The 21474-nt window shown below is 49.6% G+C and overlaps 1 protein-coding gene across 2 annotated transcripts; it reads right to left on the reverse strand.

Moving 5' to 3' along the window:
• Positions 1-628: 628 nt before the first annotated feature.
• On the reverse strand, positions 629-12066 carry LOC119946864 (butyrophilin subfamily 1 member A1-like). 2 transcript variants are annotated; one of them, XM_038768344.1, is made up of 8 exons: positions 11862-12066; positions 8110-8205; positions 7495-7842; positions 4393-4674; positions 3730-3870; positions 3327-3347; positions 2520-2546; positions 629-2126 (listed from the first exon to the last, which is right to left on the reverse strand). In XM_038768344.1, the coding sequence occupies exons 2-8, from the start codon at positions 8201-8203 to the stop codon at positions 1426-1428; spliced, it is 1614 nt and encodes a 537-aa protein (XP_038624272.1). In that variant the 5' UTR covers positions 8204-8205; positions 11862-12066; the 3' UTR covers positions 629-1425. The 2 variants fall into 2 exon arrangements, with proteins under 2 accessions (XP_038624272.1, XP_038624271.1); XM_038768343.1 differs by having other exon boundaries at positions 8110-8260.
• Between the last annotated feature and the right edge of the window lie 9408 nt (positions 12067-21474).

The following is a 21474-nucleotide window of genomic DNA, read 5'->3' on the forward strand; positions in this document are numbered from 1 at the left end:
CACGCGGGCCCTCCGGCCATTGGTTGGAGATGGGGCACGTGACCTCAAAAAATTCCCGGCAAGGTCCCGAGCTCTGGACTTCCAGGAATCGCCGGCGGGGCCGCTCGCACCCCGACTATTGGGCGGGACGGGGCACGTGACTTCCAGGACTCGCCGGCGCCCGCGCGTTTCCCGCCGTTTCTTCCCTGCCCGGCAACCGTTTACGTCACAGGCGAACCGCCTGAGGATTGGCTGTGGGGTCCGAGGTTGCGGGGAATCAATCAATCAATCAATCGTATTTATTGAGCGCTTACTGTGTGCAGAGCACTGTACTAAGCGCTTGGGAAGTACAAGTTGGCAACATATAGAGACAGTCCCTACCCAACAGTGGGCTCACAGTCTAAAAAGTGGGCTCACAGTCTAAAAAGTGAAGAGCAGTTCCCTGCAGTTTTCGCTTCTGTGAAACTGCGGGTCGCATCCCCCCCACCTCGCCCCGATTCTGTGAGCGGAGACTGCAACTGAGCGGGGAATATTAGGACAAGGGCTGTTTTAGTTTCCTATTTAAAACAGGCACGAGGGGAGGGTCGAACAAGATCACCTCAGACCAATCAGCTCAGTCAATCAATCAATAGTATTTATTGAGCTCTTACTGTGGGCAGTGCAGTGTACTAAGCTCTTGCAAGAGCACAACGCAGTGGAGTTTGTAGACACGTCCCCTGCCCAGAGTGATCGTACAGTCTAGAGCTAATCACTAAAACAGAGGAAAGAGTTATGTTAATCAATCAATCAATCGTATTTATTGAGCACTTACTGTGTGCAGAGCACTGTACTAAGCGCTTGGGAAGTACAAGTTAATGACACTTTGAATACATACAGCATTTCTTACCCAGCTATTATTATTCCTCTTGGAGTCATACTAAGACTGCTAGCCTTCTGTGGGATAGGGACCATTACCCACCTGATGACCTCTTATCTATTCCAGTGTTTAGTACAGAACTTGACACTTAGTAAGCACTTTACAAATACCATTTTTAAAAAAGCACTAGGTAGATTCAAAGTTATGGGGTCAGACCCAATCCCTGACCCACGTGGGGCTCACACTTTGAGAGGGAGAAGATTTTACAGATGAGGAAATTGAGGCCCAGAGAGGTTAAGTGATTTACCCAAGGTCACAGAACAAACCAGTGGCAGAACCTGGATTAGAATTCAGGTGTCCTGACTCACAGTCCCCAGCCCTTACCACTAGACCATTGAAGAACTTCACTTTAGCCTTATTCCTAATCCCAGCCCTGATCCTTCACTGCCTTCCTGGTGGCAGCAGAAGTAAGCCCCAGCCCCGGCCTGCCCCAGGGGAGCAGCCAAGGACCTGGGGATATGAGCAGCTGCAGCCCAGGAAGGAGATGGAGAGCTGCAGGGGTCAAAGGGTCCTAGGGACTGGTAGGCCCCCTAAGGGGCAGAAGGGACCTCGGTGCTGGGCTGGGGAGGGAGCAATGGGTCATCAGGCACAGGGGAAGGATCCTCTTCCCCAGTGTCTGAAGCTGGTTGTGCCCCTTGGTGGGTCACTAGGGCATCCTGAGAGGGGGCAGGATTAGGGGCAAAGACAGGGTCTCTCTCAGCCCCACCGGACACAGGGTGGATGGTCAGACATATCTGATCTTCAGTCCGAGGATGAAAGAAAGGCCGGAGGGTCCCAGAGAAGACTATGCAGGAGAAAGTGTAGATGTGGGATCCGTCGGTTCCACTGTAGAATGAGACATCTCCAGCCTCGTAGTCCAGGCAAACTCTCACCCGGTTGGGGTGGTTAGGTAGGGGGAGAAGGGTCTTGGGATTGGTGAAAGCTGAATATTCATCCCCACACAACCCCACAACCCAGAATCCTTCTTCCGGTGAAACTGAAATTGTCCCCTTTCTCTTCACATCTTCTCTGCAAATCCCCAGACTCCAGCCTCTTTTCTTCCCTACCTCCACCTCCCAGCAATGTTTCCCTGAGTTGAAGCCCTCCTGGCCCAGCACCCAAGGCTCCTCATCAAATCTCTCAGGGTTGTTGGGCAGCAGGTTCTGCCGCGTGTCTCCTAGATTCACACTTTTCTGATCCTCAGACAGGATGAGTTTAGGATGAGCTGTGTCTGGATCCAGAGTGATGTCCACTGTGAAGAGAGTCCCGAGATCAGTGCTAGGGACTCAGGGTCCCTGGGAGTCAGCAGGTCAGTGACTATGGGGCTCCCAGGGCTGTTTCCCCAGGGGAAGTATCTCCAAGGGCCCAAGAGAGGAACTCATACATTGCCTCTCCCCTCTCTCCTGAAATCAGCCAATACTGCAGGCTCAGTCACCAGTCCCAAACCTCTCCCATGGGTGGAGCAGTGCATGCTGGGAGAACCATGTTGAATTTCAAGGAGAACATGAGTGAGCCCAGCACACACATGGCCTGGAGTCCTGGGTCTATCCTTTCAGCTGACTTTGGGGATGGAAACAGGAAAGGGGTCAAGGTCCCTGGGGGAGGGTGGGATCAGAGCCCTGGGGTGGTCAGCGGAACCACTTACCCATACATGACTGGGTCCATCTCCAAGCTGGAAAGAAACAAACACAGAGGTGAGATTTGTCCCTGCACTCAGGCCTGCGCTGGCTCTCCCTTCCCTGTGACTTCATCCCCATCCTGAGGCTCTCCCTTTTTACCCCTCCTCCTGCTCTCCAAGTTCCTCACCCCCGGTTCCCACCCCACCCTACATGGTCTTAGTTAGGGGTGTCTGTATTCCCTCTCACTGTCTCCTCCCCCAGCCTCCCCGCCTCAGCTCTCTGCCCCCCAGTGATGGAAACCCAATCCCACTGACCCCAGCCCAGCCCACAGCAGCCCCACACCAGCCAGCACCCAGGCCTTAGGACTCAAAGTGGACCAACCTTAATAATGATGATGATGATAATAATAATAGTATTTGTTAAGTCTTCACTATGTGCCAAGGCACTGCAGTGGAGTGGCTATGAGCAAATTGGGTTAGGCACGAAGCTTGTCCCACTTGGGGCTCACAGTCTTAATCCTCATTTTACATATGAGGTAACTGAGGCACAGAGAAGTTAAGTGACTTGTCCAAGGTCACACAGCAGACAAGTGGTGGAGCTGGGATTAGAACCCAGGTCCTTCTGATTCCCAGGCCCATGATCTATCCTCTAGGCCATGCTGCTTCTGCAGGACACTGGGGAAGTCCAATATTTCCATATTCCCAATTCCCTTATTCCCTCTCACCCAGCTTTAGCCCTCTGGGTTTTCATTCTAGGTCAGCATCCACCCCCATCAACCTCTGACTGGACTGTCCACACTCCCACATGGGGATCGAAGAAAACACAGAACTTACTAGACTTTGATGAAAGCAGTTCTGAAAAGGGAACAGAAAGAAACCAGTTATCCTGACAGAGTTGGGGAGATGACAGGAGTCTGGGACTGGATAATGTGGCTAGCCCTGGCTCTAAGTATCCCCACTTCTAAGGGAGTGCTCCAAAATTCAAAAATGGCTGCCATCATCCCAGGAAGTTCCAGAAAGTCTTCCTGGGTTGATTATCAGTGAGCATCTCCCTGAACTGTAACTCCCTCCTCCAGGGGAAGCAGAGTCGTGTTTGGTGACTATTTGGAAGAGCAGGGAGGAAGATGGTAGGTCGTACTTGGTATGGGACGAGGGAAACTGGGGCTCTCAGTTCTGGGTTTGTCCGACACATCACCTTCCCCCATATACACTCTGGTCCCCAGCCTTCCTCCTTTACCGCTCCATCCGTTTTCTCTCTTCTTCTTCTTACTGTGCCTTTCCCAGAGGAGATAGACAGCCCCAGCCATGAGCAGGACTAGCAGAGGCAGGATCACAGCCAGAGCCACAGTGGAGGGAGAGACCGTTCGGAAGAAGGAAGCTGAAATGGGACAATCAACATACATGTTCAGTGAGGAAAATGGGACAAAACCTGCCTTTTCCCATTCCTCTAAGGAAAGGGATGAGCAGGTGGGTCTCTGGGTCCTTAGTGTCTCTCCCTCAGCCTTCTTCCCAAAATAAATGCAGAGTCTGGAGAGAAGGATGGGGAATAAATGGTTAAACTGTCCATACTGGACCAAGGGGTGACTCTATCCCTTGGAATGTGCAGGGCAGGGGAGATGGGGCAGAGCAGGAGGATGCTCTCTTCTCTTTCTGAGTCATGAGTACCAGACCCCTACAGGGGTTGGGGGAAGGATGAGGGGAAAGGGCTCTGTCTCCGAACTCAATTTCCTCCTCCTCCTCTCCACAATTGCAAACCCTCTGGTCTTGGTCAGTTTCTTCCAACTCAGAATCCACAGGGAAGAAGGAAGTGACGCCTTCCTTTTCACACTCTGTGTCTACCCTGGCGAGGCTTTCTCCTGGAATCTCCATTTCCGGGTCTGTAGTTGGGAGTGACACTGACCCTCTATGGGAATCGTTGCCTCTTTCTTCCTGCCAGTGTAGGGGTTCCAGATGGAGCAGGACACGGTCCTCACAGAGTCATCTCGGATGATCACAGATGTCACCACACTAAACAAGCCGTCTGTTCCTCGGGGTTGGTATATAGATCGCAATGTGACATTCCTTCCCCTGGAGTGTTTCCACTGCACCTTGGGTTCTGGGTGCCATCCGGTCGACGTGCACTCCAGCCGGATCCCTCCGTCCTCTTGCCCCTCCAGGCGAATGTTGGGGTCGGAGCCCTCAGCTGGGGAGGGAGAGATTTGCCTGAGTCCTCCTGCCCACAATGGGTCATGGATGACCAACAGAGGGACTGAGATTCAGAGGTCACATACTGATCATTCTGCCCCCTCTTTTTATGGTATTTGTTAAGCTCTTGCTACGTGCCAGGCACAGTACTAAAACACTGGGGTAGATACCAGATAATAGGGCTGAACACAGTCCCTGTCCCACATGGTGCTCATAGCCTTAATCCCCATTTTAAAGGCAAGGAAATTGAAGCACAGAGAAGTTTTGTGACTTGCCCAGGGTCACACAGCAGATGAGCAGCAGAGCCAGGATAACTGTCTCTTCAAATGGGGATACCCAATCTCTCTTCTACTTAGACAGAGAGCCCCATGCAGGACAGGGACTGTGTCTGTGTTTGACAGACAGGAAGTTCTTAACAAATGCACTCATATAGAAGCAGCATGGCATAGTGGCACTGTCTTGGGAGTCAGAGGTCGTGGGTTCTAATACCGGCTCTGCCATTTGTCAGCTGTGTGACTTTGGGCAAGATACAACTTCTCTGTGCCTCAGTTATCTCATCTGCATAATGGGGATTAAGACTGTGAGCCCCATCTGAGACAACCTGGTAACCCTGTATCTGCCCCAGGGCTTAGAACAGTGCTTGGCACATAGTAAGTGCTTAATAAACACCATTATTATTATTATTTTAAAATAAAATAAAAAATGATAATAAAGTCTAGAAGTAGGATAATATAATGAAGGAGGAAACCATGGCACAGAGACATTAGGTGACTTGCCATACTTCACATAGCAGTTAAGTGGCAGAGTTTAGACCTGAACCCAGCCCTCTTGATTCTCAGTTCCAAACTCTTGTGTCTGTTATTCTGTTATGTTGTACATTCCCAACCACTTAGCACAGTGCTCTGCACACAGTAAGCACTCAATAAATATGACTGACTGGTTGACTGACTTTCCACAAGGCCAGGCTGCAAGCAGCCTCCTTCATGGTCTCTCTGTCTCCGGCCTCGCCTTTTCAGACTATTGTACAAGCAGCTGCCTGTCTCCGGCCTCACCTTTTCAGACTATCGTACAAGCAGCTGCCCATATTATCACTGTGAAAGCTGAACTGAGTACAACATTCCTCTCCTCCAACTGCTCTCCAATTGATTGATTAATTGATTGATTGCTGCCTGTCCTGGAAAACTAACTTCCCTGACCACGAACTTCCAGGCTTCCCTTCAGCCAGGCAGTCTTACTCATCTGCTTCCTTCACCCACGGTGTCCTAGCTCACGCTCTTTGTTTCCCCCAAGCCAAACTTCTATTCACCCTTGGTTTCAACTCTCCTGCCACCTGGGATCACTTTTGGGGTTAGGGGCAGCAGGACGGGACCCAAGGCAGGAGGATCCTGCAGGGTCCTGCTGGCAAAGGGGCTCCTCCTCCCCCTCCCATCCTCTTACTGTGGGGGTTCCCCAAGGTTCAGTGCTTGGTCCCCTTCTGTTCTCAATATACACTCACTCATTTGGTGACCTCATTCACTCCCACGGCTTCAACTATCATCTCTACGCTGATGACACCCAGATCTACATCTCTGCCCCTGCTCTCTCCCCCTCCCTCCAGGCTCGCATCTCCTCCTGCCTTCAGGACATCTCCATCTGGATGTCCGCCCGCCACCTAAAGCTCAACATGTCGAAGACTGAGCTCCTTGTCTTCCCTCCCAAACCTTGTCCTCTCCCTGACTTTCCCATCTCTGTTGACGGCACTACCATCCTTCCCGTCTCACAAGCCCGCAACCTTGGTGTCATCCTCGACTCCGCTCTCTCATTCACCCCTCACATCCAAGCCGTCACCAAAACCTGCCGGTCTCAGCTCCGCAACATTGCCAAGATCCGCCCTTTCCTCTCCATCCAAACCGCTACCCTGCTAATTCAAGCTCTCATCCTATCCCGTCTGGACTACTGCACTAGCCTTCTCTCTGATCTCCCATCCTCGTGTCTCTCTCCACTTCAATCCATACTTCATGCTGCTGCCCGGATTATCTTTGTCCAGAAACGCTCTGGACATATTACTCCCCTCCTCAAAAACCTCCAATGGCTACCGATCAATCTGCGCATCAAGCAGAAACTCCTCACCCTGGGCTTCAAGGCTGTCCATCACCTCGCCCCCTCCTACCTCACCTCCCTTCTCTCCTTCTACTGCCCAGCCCGCACCCTCCGCTCCTCCACCACTAATCTCCTCACTGTACCTCGCTCTCGCCTGTCCCGCCATCGACCCCCGGCCCACGTCATCCCCCAGGACTGGAATGCCCTCCCTCTGCCCATCCGCCAAGCTAGCTCTCTTCCTCCCTTCAAGGCCCTGCTGAGAGCTCACCTCCTCCAGGAGGCCTTCCCAGACTGAGCCCCATCTTTCCTCTCCCCCTCGTCCCCCTCTCCATCCCCCCGTCTTACCTCCTTCCCTTCCCCACAGCACCTGTATATATGTATATATGGTTGTACATATTTATTACTCTATTTATTTATTTATTTATTTATTTATTTATTTTACTTGTACATTTCTATCCTACTTATTTTATTTTGTTGGTATGTTTGGTTCTGTTCTCTGTCTCACCCTTTTAGACTGTGAGCCCACTGTTGGGTAGGGACTGTCTCTATGTGATGTCAATTTGTACTTCCCAAGCGCTTAGTACAGTGCTCTGCACATAGTAAGCGCTCAATAAATACGATTGATTGATTGATTCTGAGTAGGGATGGAATATTCTACAATGTTGTCTGAGACTGGAAGAGAAATGTCCCCCCAATGATCACAGAGAGGAACGGGCACAGGGCAAAACCAACCACTCACCCGCCACATGCAGATCCAGGGCAGATTTAGCTACGTGTTGAGAGTTTTGAAAGCGACAGTGATACCTCCCGTTATCAGAGAGTCTTATGTTGGATAGTTTCACAGCCACATTCCCATCAGTGATGGTGTCATTCAGCAGCTCCGTTCTCTCTCGATATTCCTCCATCTGCTCTTCAAAATGGCCTTGCCCATCCCGATACACGTACACAGCCGGAGAGAATGTGGCTCTGAGCCACCTCACCTCCATGTCCTCAGCACTCATCTTGGGGTCCAGGTGACAGGGTAACTCAGCATCTTCCCCCACCTGGACCACGATGGGTTTGGCAGGTCCAATCACAGCAAACTGAGCTGTAACAAAGGGAGACAATCAGAGAGGAGCAAGCACTGGGTATCAGTGGGAGGGGGAGACCCCATCCATAAGGGGAAAGAACAGAGCCACCCTCATCTGCCCTCTGAAGGCCCCAAGGGCATCCTGAGTTGAGAGAGGATGGACATTCCTCTCAGCTCCGCTCTCTGGAGAGAAATATTCCCAAGGAAGTTTCCTTCCTCTGAGAATTCCCCTTGGGGCAAGGAAATGAGAGAAGATACCCTTACCATGAGGGAAGATACCCTTACCTGAGGTCTGGGGGAGCAGCTGGAGGAGGAGGAGGAGCAGATGGGAGATGAGGTAGCTGGGCAGAGCGGATTCCAGGAAACCCATCAACTCCATCACTGCAGGAAAACACCAGGCTGGGATGGAGGCCCAGGAGACGGGACAGGAATGAGCCTGGGCGATGAGGAGATATCCGTGAAAATGGCTTTTCAGGCACTGATGTCCTCTTCTGTCACTGGTCAGCAGGTCCCCAACACTGAACCCCCCTTTCCCAGACCCCCAGGTAATGACCCTATGACTGCACTGATTCCTGGATCTGGGAGTCTCTCAGATCCCCTGGGATTGCATCAGGGCCTGTGGGCAGGAGGGATGCAGGGCCCGGCACACTGCACTGACCAAGGATGACCCCTCAGCCCCGGTTAGTGTCCAGGGCTCCTCATTGTCCCTGAAAATAGGAACACTGCCACGCTCACCTTGGGGCTCCAGCCTCGGTTTCCCTTGGTTATTTCCAACTCTAATGTTCTGGACATTGACCTCAGGGTGGATGGGGGGCACACAGGATTAGTGTGAAGCAGTGGGTCCCAGTGGGAAGAGTACCGACCCGTGAGTCAAAAGACCTGGGTTCTAATCCCAGCTCTGCCAATTGCCTGCTGGATCACTTGGGGAAGCCAAGCAGCATGGTCTAGAGGAAAGAACCTGATCCTGGGAGTCAGAGGGATTTAGGTTCTAATCCTGGCTCTGCCACTTCTCTTGTGGATGGCCTTGGGAAAGTCACTTAATTTCTCTGTGCCTCAGTTATCTCATCTGTAAAATGGGGATTAAAACTGTGAGCCCCATGTTGGACGTGTCCCACCTGATCATCTTGTACCTACCCCAGCACTTAGGACAGTGCCTGGCACATAGTAAGGCACATACTATTAAAAGAAAAGTCACTTAATAATAATTATGGTATTGGTTAAATGTGCCACAAATTGTTCTAAGCTTAGTGGTAGATACAAGGTAATTGGATTGGACAAAGTCCCTGTCCCACACAGGGCTCACAGTCTTAATCCCCATTTTGCAGGTGAGTTAATTGGGGCCCAGAGAAGTTAAGTGACTTTCCCTAGGCCACAGAGCAGATAAGTGGCAGAGTTGGGATTAGAACCCAGGTCCTTCTGACTCCCAGGCCTATGCTCTAACCATTAAGCCATGCTGTTTCTCTTAACATCTCAGTTTTCTCGTTTGTAAAATGGGGGTTTGATTCTTGTTCTCCCTCTTTAGATGGAAAGCCCCTTGTGGAACAGGGATTGTGTTCGCCATGATTATTTTGTATTGCCCCCAGCTCTTAGCACTGTGCATTCATTTATTCACTCATTCATTCAATCGTATTTGTTGAGTGCTTACTCTGTGCAGAGCACTGTACTAAGTGCTTGGAAGAGTACAACAGAACAGTAAACAGACACATTCCCTGCCCACAATGAGCGCACAGTCTAGAGCAGAGCCAGCTCCAACACCTTCATGTTTGGACCCAGTTTCTGTCCCACAAAGGAAATTGTAATTATAATAATCAAGCAGTGTGGCCTAGTGGAGAAAGCAAAGGCCTGGGGATCAGAGAACCTTGTTTCTAAACCTTGTCTGCTGCTTGTTTGCTGTATGACCTATCTGTAAAATGGCACATAGTAAGCACTTACAAATATTGCAACTATGTGTGTGTTCAGGGAATGACGATTTGGTCATGGTTTTTTGTTGGTGGATTTTTTAGGGTATTTGTTAAGCACTCACTAAGTGTCAAACAGTGTTCTAATTCCTGGAGTAGGTACGAATTAATTAGGTTGGACACAGGTCCCCATCCTGCATGGGGCTCACAGTTTAAGTAGGATCTTCTAGACTCTAAGCCCGTAGTGGGCAGGGATTGTCTCTCTTTATTGCTGAATTCTACTTTCCAAGCACTTAGTACAGTACTATGCACACAGTTAGCACTCAATAAATATAATTGAATGAATGAATGAATGAATGAGGGAGAACAGGTATTGAATGAGCCCACTGTTAGACTGTGAGTCCACTGTTAGACTGTGAGCCCACTGTTGGGTAGGGACCGTCTCTATATGTTGCCAACTTGTACTTCCCAAGTGCTTAGTACAGTTCTCTGCACACAGTAAGCGCTCAATAAATACAATTGAATGAATGAGTGAATCCCCATTTTACAGCTGAGCAAACTGAGGCACAGAGAAGTGAATTGACTTGCCCAAGGCCTACCCAGTAAAAAATTGATAGAGCCGGGATTAGAACTCAGGTCTTCTGAAGCCCAGGCCTGGGCTCTTTAAACTGGGCCATGCTGCTTCTCAGTATTCTGTGTCCACTGGCAGCATGGGTCAGTGGAAAGAGCACGGGCTTGGGAGTCAGAAGTCATGGATTCTAATCCCAGCTCTGCCACTTAATAATAATAATAATAATAATAATAATAATGGCATTTATTAAGTGCTTACTACGTGCAAAGCACTGTTCTAAGCGCTGGGGAGGTTACAAGGTGATCAGGTTGTCCCACGGGGGGCTCACAGTCTTCATCCCCATTTTACAGATGAGGTAACTGAGGCACAGAGAAGTTAAGTGACTTGCCCAAAGTCACACAGCCGACAGTTGGCGGAGCCGGGATTTGAACCCATGACCTCTGACTCCAAAGCCCAGACTCTTTCCACTGAGCCACGCTGCTTCTCACTTGTCTGCTATGTGACTTTGGGCAAGTCACTTAACTTCTCTGTGCCTCAGTTACCTCATCTGGAAAATGGGGATTAAGACTGTGAGCCCTACATGGGACAATCTGATTATCTTGTGTCTACACTCGGCTTCAAGGCTCTCCATCACCTCGCCCCCGCCTACCTCACCTCCCTTCTCTCCTTCTCCAGCCCAGCCCGCACCCTCCACTCCTCTGCCGCTAATCTCCTCACCGTGCCTCATTCTCGCCTGTCCCGCCATCCACCCCTGGCCCGCGTCATCCCCCTGGCCTGGAATGCCCTCCCTCCCCACATCCGCCAAGCTATCTCTCTTCCTCCCTTCAAGGTCCTACTGAGAGCTCACCTCCTGCAGGAGGCCTTCCCAGACTGAGCCCCCTCCTTCCTCTTCCCATCCTCCCCCCTCCATCCCCCCGCCTTACCTCCTTCCCCTCCCCACAGCACCTATATATATGTATATATGTTTGTATGTATTTATTACTCCGTTTATTTTACTTGTACATATTTATTCTATTTATTTTATTTTGTTAATATGTTTTGTTTTGTTCTCTGTCTCCCCCTTCTAGACTGTGAGCCCACTGTTGGGTAGGGACCGTCTCTATATGTTGCCAACTTGCACTTCCCAAGCACTTAGTACAGTGCTCTGCACACAGTAAGCACTCAATAAATACGATTGAATGAATGAATGAATGAATACCCCAGCACTTAAAACTATGCTTGGCACATAGTAAGCACTTAACAAATACCATTATTACTATTATTATTATTCTGCTGCCTGTCTACCTCTGTCTGGCTGATAGGCTTCTAACTCTGTCTGGCTGATAGGCTTGAATGTAAGCAGCATGGTACTTTCCAGGTGGATCACACGTGTGAGGTTCTGGCCTAGCGGGAAGGAGGCCATATTGCCTCCTCTGAACTCCTTGCTCCCCAGCCAGGGTCCCTGTCACCTCCAGTATGGGCTCACTGCTCTCCAACCCCAGAATCCTCCCCTGCTGCCTCCTTTAGTCCCTTTCCCACATCCTCACTCCCAAGGTCTCCCCTCCCGGGTCTCTTCCCAGAACACTCACCGTCTCTGTCCCTCAGGGGGACAACCTGGATCTCCTCTTCACTCTGACCCTCCTGGCAGCAGGGTGAGGACTCCTGGGATCACTGTTCTGAAGGGAGGCGGGAACTCCGGGCCTGCTTCAACATCTTCACGTGAGGCTTTGGGGTCCTGTCTGGGGAAGGGAAGGGGTGGAGCTGCGGACCTGGGGCCTGCAAGGGTGGAAGTTCCCAGACCACTGAGGGCTCCCCACTGAATGGCCAGAAACAGAGTAGCCCGTCTTTCCCTCCTCCCCTTAGAAGGAAAATGAAAGTGGAACCGAGGCAGCTGCCAGACCCTTGACTGAACTTCCTACTGCATTTTTTCAGCATGCCAGAGCCAAACGGGCCCTCCCGAGCTCTTCTGGTCCAGTTCCTGCTTCTGGGCTCGTGCCTGAGGAAACTCCCTGAGGGGAAAACCAGCAATCTCTCATGAGAATCCGTCCCACACAGATGTCCAAACCCTCCAACTCCTCTCACTCCCAGAGCTAAGAGGCTCCAAATCCTGGAATGTTTCCTCTCAGGTCCTACCTCTGCTGATCCCACCTGGCCGAGAGCAGGAGGGAGGGAACCCTGGCTCGTGCCCTCCCCAGCCTGGAAGTCCCCCGACTTCTCCTCTGGCTGACCCTGTTCACCCCATCTTCAAAGCCCTTCTGCCAACCCAGCTCCTCCAGGAAGCCTGCCCAGATTAATTACTCTTCTGGTGTCTCTACATCTAGACTATAAGCTTCTTGTGGGCAGGGAATGTGTCCACCAACTCTGTTGTATTGAACTCTCCCAAGAGTGTAGTACAGTGCTGTGCACACAGTAAGCACTCAATAAATACCATTTATTGATTGATTCTGCTCTGCACACAGGAAGTACTAAATACCATTGATTTTTACGTGTTTATTTTATAATGGTATTTATCAACAGCTTTCTATGGGGCAGGCACTATTCTAAGCGCTGGATTTAATCAGGTTGGTCATAGTCTCTTTCTCACGTAGGGCTCAGAGTTTTAACCCCCATTTTACAGATGAGGTAACTGAGGCACAGAGAAGTGAAGTGACTGCCCGAAGTCACACAGCAGACAAGTGGAGGAGTCAAAATTAGAACCCAGGTCCTTCTGACTCCTTGGCCTGGGCTCTAACCACTAGGCTACACTGATTGATTCCTGGCACCTGACCACTTTCGCATCATTGCTGCCAGGCTTACGCACACAACACACCCCACAGCACTCCTGTCCACAGAGACTACCCCCCAGCCCCTGGCGAGTTTGGCCTTCACTCATCTATGTACCCATTTCTCCTGACTCCACTAGTCAATTACTTTATGTCTGTCTCCCCTGCTGGAGACTTTGAAGAGAGAGAGAGAGAAGAAAATTTAAAAAAGCCTTATCTGTCCATGTCAGGGAGGCTGAAGGGGCTTATTTGATCATGAAAGCCATCTCTCTCTGTCCTTAGAGAAGCAGCATGGCCTAGTGAAAAGATCATGGGCCTGGGATTCAGAGGATCTGGGTTCTAATCCTGGATCTGCCACTTACCTGCTGTATGAACTTGGGCAAGTCACTTCACTTGTCTGTGCCTCAGTTACCTTATCTGCAAAATGGGAATTCAATACCTGTGCTCCCTCCTTCTTAGAATGTGAGCCCCATATGGGACCTGATTATCTCATATTTATCCCAGTGCTTAGTACAGTGTTTGGCATGTAGTAGGCACTTAGCAAATACCACAATTATTATTTGGTATTGCTTTTGACATTCCTGTCTTTTAATCTATCAATCAATGCTACTTATTGAGTGCTTACTGTGTGCAGAGTACTGTTCTACTGCTTGGGAGAGTACAAGAGAATTAGCAGACACGTTCCCTGCCCATAATGAGCTCAGAGTCTAGCAGGACTGTCTTTCCACTGAATTTTGGGAAAGGAAGGTTTCCCTACCCCAGGTTAAAGCAGGCATGGGGCCTCCTCCAGAGTCCACCACCGGCACTTCCACACTGAACCCTACCTGGTTGCTAGGGCTTTCTAATAATTGTGGTATTTGTTAAGTGCTCTCTATGAGGCAAGCACTGTACTAAGTGCTGGGGTAGATACAAAATAATCGGTTCAGATGCAGTCCCCGTCCCACCTGGGGCTCACAGTCTAAGTAGGAAGGAGAAGAGGTACTATTGAATCCCCATTTACAGGTGAAGAAACGGAGACCCTGAGGAGTTAAGGAACTTGCCTAAAGTCACACTGCAGACAAGTGGCAGAGGGAGAATTAGAAACTGGGTCCTCTTTTCAGGAGGCCACACTGCTTTCCACTCTTTTTTTTTTCTGGAAAATCGAGAGAATCTCACTCAACATCTCTTTTCTTAGATTCTAAAGGAAGCATAACCCCTTCCTGATTTCTGCTGGCCTGCTCACTACATATTCAATCCCTTACTAAATCCTGTCAGTTTGACCTTCACAATATCGCTAAAATTCACCCTTTGCTCTCCGTCCAAACAGCTACCATGTTAATCCAATCACTTATCCTACCCTGCCTTGATTACTGTATCAGCCTCCTTGCTGACCTCTCTGCCTCCTGTCTCTCCCCACTCCAGTCCATACTTAACTCTGCTGCCCGGCTCATGTTTCTACAAAAGCGTTCAAGCCGTGTTTCCCTACTCCTCAAGAACCTCCAGTGGTTGCCCATCCACCTCCGCATCAAACAGAAACTACTTGCCATTGGCTTTAAAGCACTCAATCACCTCAGCCCCTCCTAGATCACCTCACGACTCTCCTACTACAACCTAGCTCCCTAAATGCTAACCTTCTCACTGTACCTCAATCTCGTCTCTCTCGTCACCGACCTCTTGCCCAAATCCTGCCTCTGGCCTGGAACTTCCTCCCTTCTCATATCAGGCAGACAATGACTCTCCCCCCATTCAAAGCCTTAGTGAAGGCACATCTCCTCCAAGAGGCCTTCCCTGACAGCCTTCTTTTCTTTTTCTTCCACGCCCTCTAAGTCGACCTAATTTGTTCCCTTTATTCATCCCCCATCCCAGCCTCAAAGCACTTATGCCCACATCTATAATTTATTTATTTTTATTAATGTCTGTCTCCCCCTCTAGACTATAAGCTCGTCATGGGCAGAGAATGTATTATTGTGTTATATTGTACTCCCCCAACGGCTCTGGTCTGTATACAGTAAGTTCTCAATAAATGCAGTGGACTATTAAGAACTACTGTAGTGGGAAGGCCAGTTGAAATCAGGAAGGTGTTAGCTCCCCATGGTGGATGTAGTAGAAGTAGCAGTGAAATTTGTTAGGCACACCTTGAGCGATTAGCACTGTACTAAACTCTTGGGAAAGTACAACAGAAGAGCTCGGGAGCTTAAAGTCTACTAGAAGAAACAGTTGTAGGGAATTATTTACAAAATATGGTTTCTGGAGGAGGAACAAGGATCAGATAGGGAGTTGAGTGAATATACCAGCATAAAATATCTGAATCAGAATAAATCATTGACTCTACCATGGATTACAAATGGAGACAAAAGAGCAAGGAATTGGTTTAAGGGTGGCTGAAGGGTTGATACTACTTGGGATGTTCGAGGTTAATCAGGGAAAGCTTCCTGGTGGAGATGGGATTTTAGAAGAGCTTTGAAGATGGGGAGGAAAAAGCAGACTAGGCCTCTGGAAGGATAGAGCCTGTTCAAGGCTTTTGATGGTGGTTTTAAGTTTTGACTTGGGAATGCCCAAGGAAGGAATAATAATAACAGTTATTATTATTATCCCCTCCACTCCACCAAAACTGCCCTCTCAAAGGTCACCAATGACCTCCTTCTTGCCAAATCCAATGGCTCCTACTCTAACCTAATCCTCCTCGACCTCTCAGCTGTCTTCAACACTGTGGACCACCCCCTTTTTCTCAACACACTATCCAACCTTGGCTTCACAGACTCCGTCCTCTCCTGGTTCTCCTCTTATCTCTCTGGCCATTCATTCTCAGTCTCCTTTGCTGGCTCCTTCTCCCCCTCCCATCCCCTTACTGTATGGGTTCCTCAAGGGTCAGTTCTTGGTCCCCTTCTGTTCTCTATCTACACTCACTGCCTTGGTGAACTCATTCCCTCCCACAGCTTCAACTGTCATCTCTGCACTGAAGACACCCAAATCTACATCTCTGCCCCTGCTCTCTCTCTCCCCCACTCCAGCCTCTTATCTCCTCCTGCCTTCAGGACATCTCCATCTGGAAGTCTACCTGCCATCTAAAACTCAGTATGTCCAAGACTGAACTGATTATCTTCCCTCCCAAACACTGTCCTCTCCTTGACTTTCCCATCACTGTAGACGGCACTATCATCCTTCCCTTCTCACCAGCCCACAAACTTGATGTAATCCTCGACTCCGCTCTCTCATTCACTCCACACATCCAATCCATTTCCAAAACCTGCCGGTCTCACCTCCACAACATCGCCAAGATCCACCCTTTCCTCTCCAACCAGACCACTACCTTGCTGGTTCAATCTCTCATCCAATCCCGACTGTATTACTGCATCAGCCTCCTCTCTGATCTCCCATCCTTCTGCTTCTCCCCACTTCAGTCTATACTTCATGCTGCTGCCCAGATCATCTTTGTGCAGAAATGCTCTGGGCATGTCACTCCCCTCCTCAAAAATCTCCAGTGGCTGCCTGTCAACCTACGCATCAAGCAAAAACTCCTCACTCAGGGCTTCAAGGCTCTCCATCACCTCACCCCCTCCAACCTCGCCTCCCTTCTCTCCTTCTCTAGCCCAGCCTGCACTCTCTGCTCCTCTGCCGCTAACCTCCTCACTGTGCCTTGTTCTCGCCCGTCCCGCTGTTGACCCCCGGCCCACATTCTTCCCCTGGCCTGGAATGCCCTCCCTCCACCCATCACCAAGCTAGCTCTCTTCCTCCTGTCAAAGCCCTACTGAGAGCTCACCTCCTCCAGGAGACCTTCCCAGACTGAGCCCTCTTTTTCCTCTCCTCCTCCCCATCCCCCCGTGCCCTACCTCCTTCCCCTCCTCACAGCACTTGTATATATTTGTACAGATTTATTACTCTATTTGTTTTACTTGTACATACTATTCTATTTATTTTATTAATGATGTACATATAGCTTTAATTCTAGTTGTTCTGACAGTTTTGACACCTGTCTACATGTTTTGTTTTGTTGTCTGCCTCCCCCTTCTAGACTGTGAGCCCATTGTTGGGTAGGGACTGTCTCTATATGTTGCCGACTTGTACTTCCCAAGAGCTTAGTACAGTGCTCTGCACACAGTAAGTGCTTAATAAATACGATTGAATGAATGGATGAATGTCCTCTCCTGGTTCTCCTCTTATCTCTCTGGTGGCTCATTCTCAGTCTCTTTCACAGGCTCCTATTCTGTTTCCCACCCCCTAATTGTGGGGGAGTCTCTCGGGGTTCAGTTCTGGGTCCCCTTCCATTCTCTGTCTACACCCACTCCCTTGGAGAACTCATTAGCTCCCATGGCTTCAACTACCACCTCTTCAACCACATCTCCAGTCCTAATCTCTCTCCTCCTCTGAAGTCTTGCATTTCCTCTTGCCTTCGAGACATCTCCACTTGGATGTCCTTCTGTCACCTCAAATTTAACTCGTCATAAACAGAATTCCTTATCTTCCCACCCAATCTCTGTCCTCCCCCTGAATTTCCCATCACTGTAGACGACACCATCATCCTTTCTGTCTCTCAAGCCTGTCACCTTGGGGTTATCCTTGACTCCTCTCTCATTCAACCCACATATCCCATTCATTACTAAATCCCATCGGTTGCACATTCACAACATCACTAAAAATGGCCTGTTCCTATCCATCCTGCTACTACGTTAACTGTTATTAATTATTATGATATTTGTTAAGTACTTACTATGTTCCAGCACAGTTCTAAATGCTGGGGTGGATACAAGCTAATCAGATTGGACACAGTTCCTGTCCCTCATGGGCTCACAGTCTCAATCCCCATTTTACAGATGCAGTAACTGAGGCACAGAGAAGTGAAGGGACCTGTCCAAGGTCACACAGCAGACAAGTGGCAGAGCCAGGATTAGAACCCGTGACCTTCTGATTCCCAGGACCATGCCTTATCCACTATGCCATGCTGCTCCTCCATGTTAATACAGTCACTTATTCTGTCCTGCCTGGATTACTCCATCAGCCTCTTTGCTGACCTCCCAGCCTCCTGTCTCTTCCCACTCCAGCCCGTACTTCACTCTGCTGCCCAAATCATTTTTCTACAAAAACTTTCAGGACACATCACCCCACTCCTCAAAAAACTGCAGTGGTTGCCCATCCACCTCTGCATCAAACAAAAACTCCTCATCACTGGCTTCAAAGCGTTCAGTCACCTTGTCCCCTCCTACCTCATCTTTCTACTCTGCTATTACAACCTGGCCTACACACTTTGCTCCTCTAATGCTTACTTTCTCTCTGTGCCTTGAATTTGTCTAACTTGCCACGGGCCCCTTGCCCATGTCCTGCTTCTGGCCTGGAACACTCTCCAGTTACCTCCTCAGTAAAATGCAGATAGAGACTGTGAGTCCTATACAGCATGGCTCAGTGGAAAGAGCATGGGCTTTTGAGTCAGAGGTCATGGGTTTGAATCCCGGCTCCGCCAATTGTCAATTTAGCTTCTCTGTGCCTCAGTTACCTCATCTGTAAAATGGGGATTAAGACTGTGAGCCCCCCATGGGGCAGCCTATCACCTTGTAACCTCCCCAGCGCTCAGAACAGTGCTTTGCACAAAGTAAGCACTTAATTGTTTTTTTTTATTAGAGAACCAGCATGGCTCAGTGGAAAGAGCACGGGCTTTGGAGTCAGAAGTCATGGGTTCAAATCCCAACTCTGCCAACTGTCACCTGTGTGACTTTGGGCAAGTCACATAACTTCTCTGTGCCTCAGTTACTTCATCTGTAAAATGGGGATTAAAAGTGTGAGCCCACAGTGGGACAACCTGATCACCTTGTAACCTCCCCAGTGCTTAGAACAGTGCTTTGCACATAGTAAGCACTTAGCAAATACCAAAATTATTATTATTATTATTATTATTATACGTGACAGCGACTGTGTCCAACCTGATTAGCTTGGATCAATCCCAGAGCTTAGTACAGTGTCTGGCGCATAGTAAGTGCTTAACAAATATCATTTAAAAAAATCAGAGAGCATGGCACCAGAGCCTCAGTGAGATTGGGAGACACACATCCCAGGGGAAGGGCAGAGCCGCCCCTTGTCCATTCCCTGAAGCCCCCAGGCCCATTCTAAACCAAGAGGGGACAAACATTCCCTTCATCTTTGCTTTCTGGGGAAAAATATTTCTGCTCAAGACAGTTTCCTTCCTCTGATAGTTCCCCAGGGCTCAGGGAAGAGAGACAAGATACTCTTTCCTGAGGTCTGGAGGGGGATACCTGGAGGAAGAATGGGAGAATAGAGATGAGGCAGCCTAGCAGAGAGGATACTGGGAAACACATCATCTCCATTCTCCCCTTCCATGTCCTACTTCTGGCCTGGAACACCCTCCAGGTACCTCTTCTGTAAAATGGGGATTGAGACTGTGAGCCCTATATGGGACAGGGACTGTGTCCAACCTGATTAGATTGGATCAGTCCCAGATCTTAGTACAGTGCCTGGCACAGAGTAAGTGCTTAATCAATAATGTTTTTTTTTTTTTTTAAAGGAGGAAACTGGCAGCTGCAAGAGAGTGCAATAGAGGGCAGAAGTTGAACTGTGAATCTCATAGGGCACAGACAGGGAGGCTACTTCACTGGGGAATGAGAAAACGAGACCCAGCTGTGATAGGATGGGGAGGGAATAGCAGGATGCAAATGCTATGCTTGGGTTTGATCAGGACATATCCATTACTTGCCAGTCCCCGGATCTCCTTAGACAGTAAACTGGTTGAGCCAGGGAATATGTCTGTTTATTGTTATATTGCACACTCTCCCCAGCACTTAGTGCAGTACTCTGCACACAGTAAGCGTTTAATAAATACGATTGACTTTAGGATCCCTCTGCCCCTCTGCCAGACAGACTCCCTCAGGTGTAGCTAAATGGCTTAATTGATGTGGACTCTTTAAGGCCCCAAAGGCTTCTGGGCCCCTCCCTGCCCCATATAAGGGTCCTAGGTAGAGGCCTCATCTATTTGGTTGGAGCAGAGGGAGAGAGACCGGCAGAGGGGAGGCCTCCCCCACAGGGTTGGTGAGTTTGGGAGCTGTAGCTACCTCCCCCTGGTTTTTTATTTTAAAATTTTCTCGGGGACTGATTTATCAACTGTGTGCTATTGCCTTGATAATGCTATTGCCTTGATGATGATGATGCTATTGTTTTGCCTTGATGATACAACTGGGCCAGGGGGAATCTGGGGAGGGGGCTGGAACTGATGGCAATGATTATGATGTGGAAATGTGTGTGCTCTATTGGGAGGGGAGTGGCTGCGTAGGGGACTTGGGTTGAGGGTGGGGCCTTGATTAAATAATTGTTAACACTGGTAGTGTTTTTTGAACTGGGATGTAGAGGGGTGGGGGAAATTCTGCTGCTGGTTGGGGGTGGGGGAAAGGTCTGGTACTACATGGGCGTTGCGGGGGAGGGATGGGGGAGGGGTGGAAATGGCTTTTCTTGTGGGCACAGAGGACAGGTGATGGTGTTGGAGGTGGTGGGCATGGTGTGTGTGTGTGTGTGTGTGAGAGAGAGAGAGAGAGAGAGAGAGAGATACAGGGCAACAGAAGACCAAGCTCTATCCCAACTGAAAAACTGGAGTCCAGTGGCCCAGCATGACCCCCTCCGGGGCAGAAGACAAGCTCTGTGGAAGCAGACCCTCATAAGGATGGCGGGACAATGAAGCTAAAGTGAAGACACGTCCAAGCACTGCAAACTAAACACTCAACCCAATGCTCATTCATCCAACCGTATTTATTGAGCGCTTCCTGTGTACAAAGCACTGTACTAAGCAGGTGTGTCTCTGTGTGTCTCCGTGTCTCGGTGTGTCTCTGTCTTTTGCTTTCTTTGCTCTTCCTCACCTTGAGTGAGTTTCACCATTAGTGCAAATTCATCCCAAGCAGGGATCGCATCTCTTACGCTTCCGTTTCCTCAAGACGCCAGTCTGGGGTTCGGGCCCTGGACAAGCCGGCTGTGGTCAAGGAGGCTCTAATGGAGCCCCAAACACTCACTATCCCCTCTTGCCTCCTCATCCGCCCCCGCTTCCCCAGATCGGGGCATTTCTGATTCCAAGGGCGGCTGTCCCCCACCCCTTGACTCTCTCCAAACATGTCTGCCGGTCTCATCCCAGCTGGACCCAAGCTGGTCTTCACCCAGGAAGTTATTCTCCTGCTCTGGGCCCCCGGTGGGTGGGAGGGCCGTGTCCGTGGTGGAAAGAATACGGACTTGAGCGGCAGAGAAGGTGGGTTCTAGTGTTGCCTCTGCCACTTGTCTGCTGTGTGATCTTGGGTAAGCCACTTAACTTCTCTGTGCCTCAACTACCTCATCTGTAAAATGGGGACTTAAACTGTGAGCCCCACATGGGACAACCTGTTTACCTTGTATCTACCCCAGCCCTACATTGCGCTCAAGAAGTACCATCGCTGTTGTTATTATCCGCGCCTAATAGGGTATTATTCTAACAATTAGAACA

Source organism: Tachyglossus aculeatus, chromosome Y4 (genome assembly GCF_015852505.1).
Source record: "Tachyglossus aculeatus isolate mTacAcu1 chromosome Y4, mTacAcu1.pri, whole genome shotgun sequence".
Taxonomy (NCBI): Eukaryota; Metazoa; Chordata; class Mammalia; order Monotremata; family Tachyglossidae; genus Tachyglossus; species Tachyglossus aculeatus.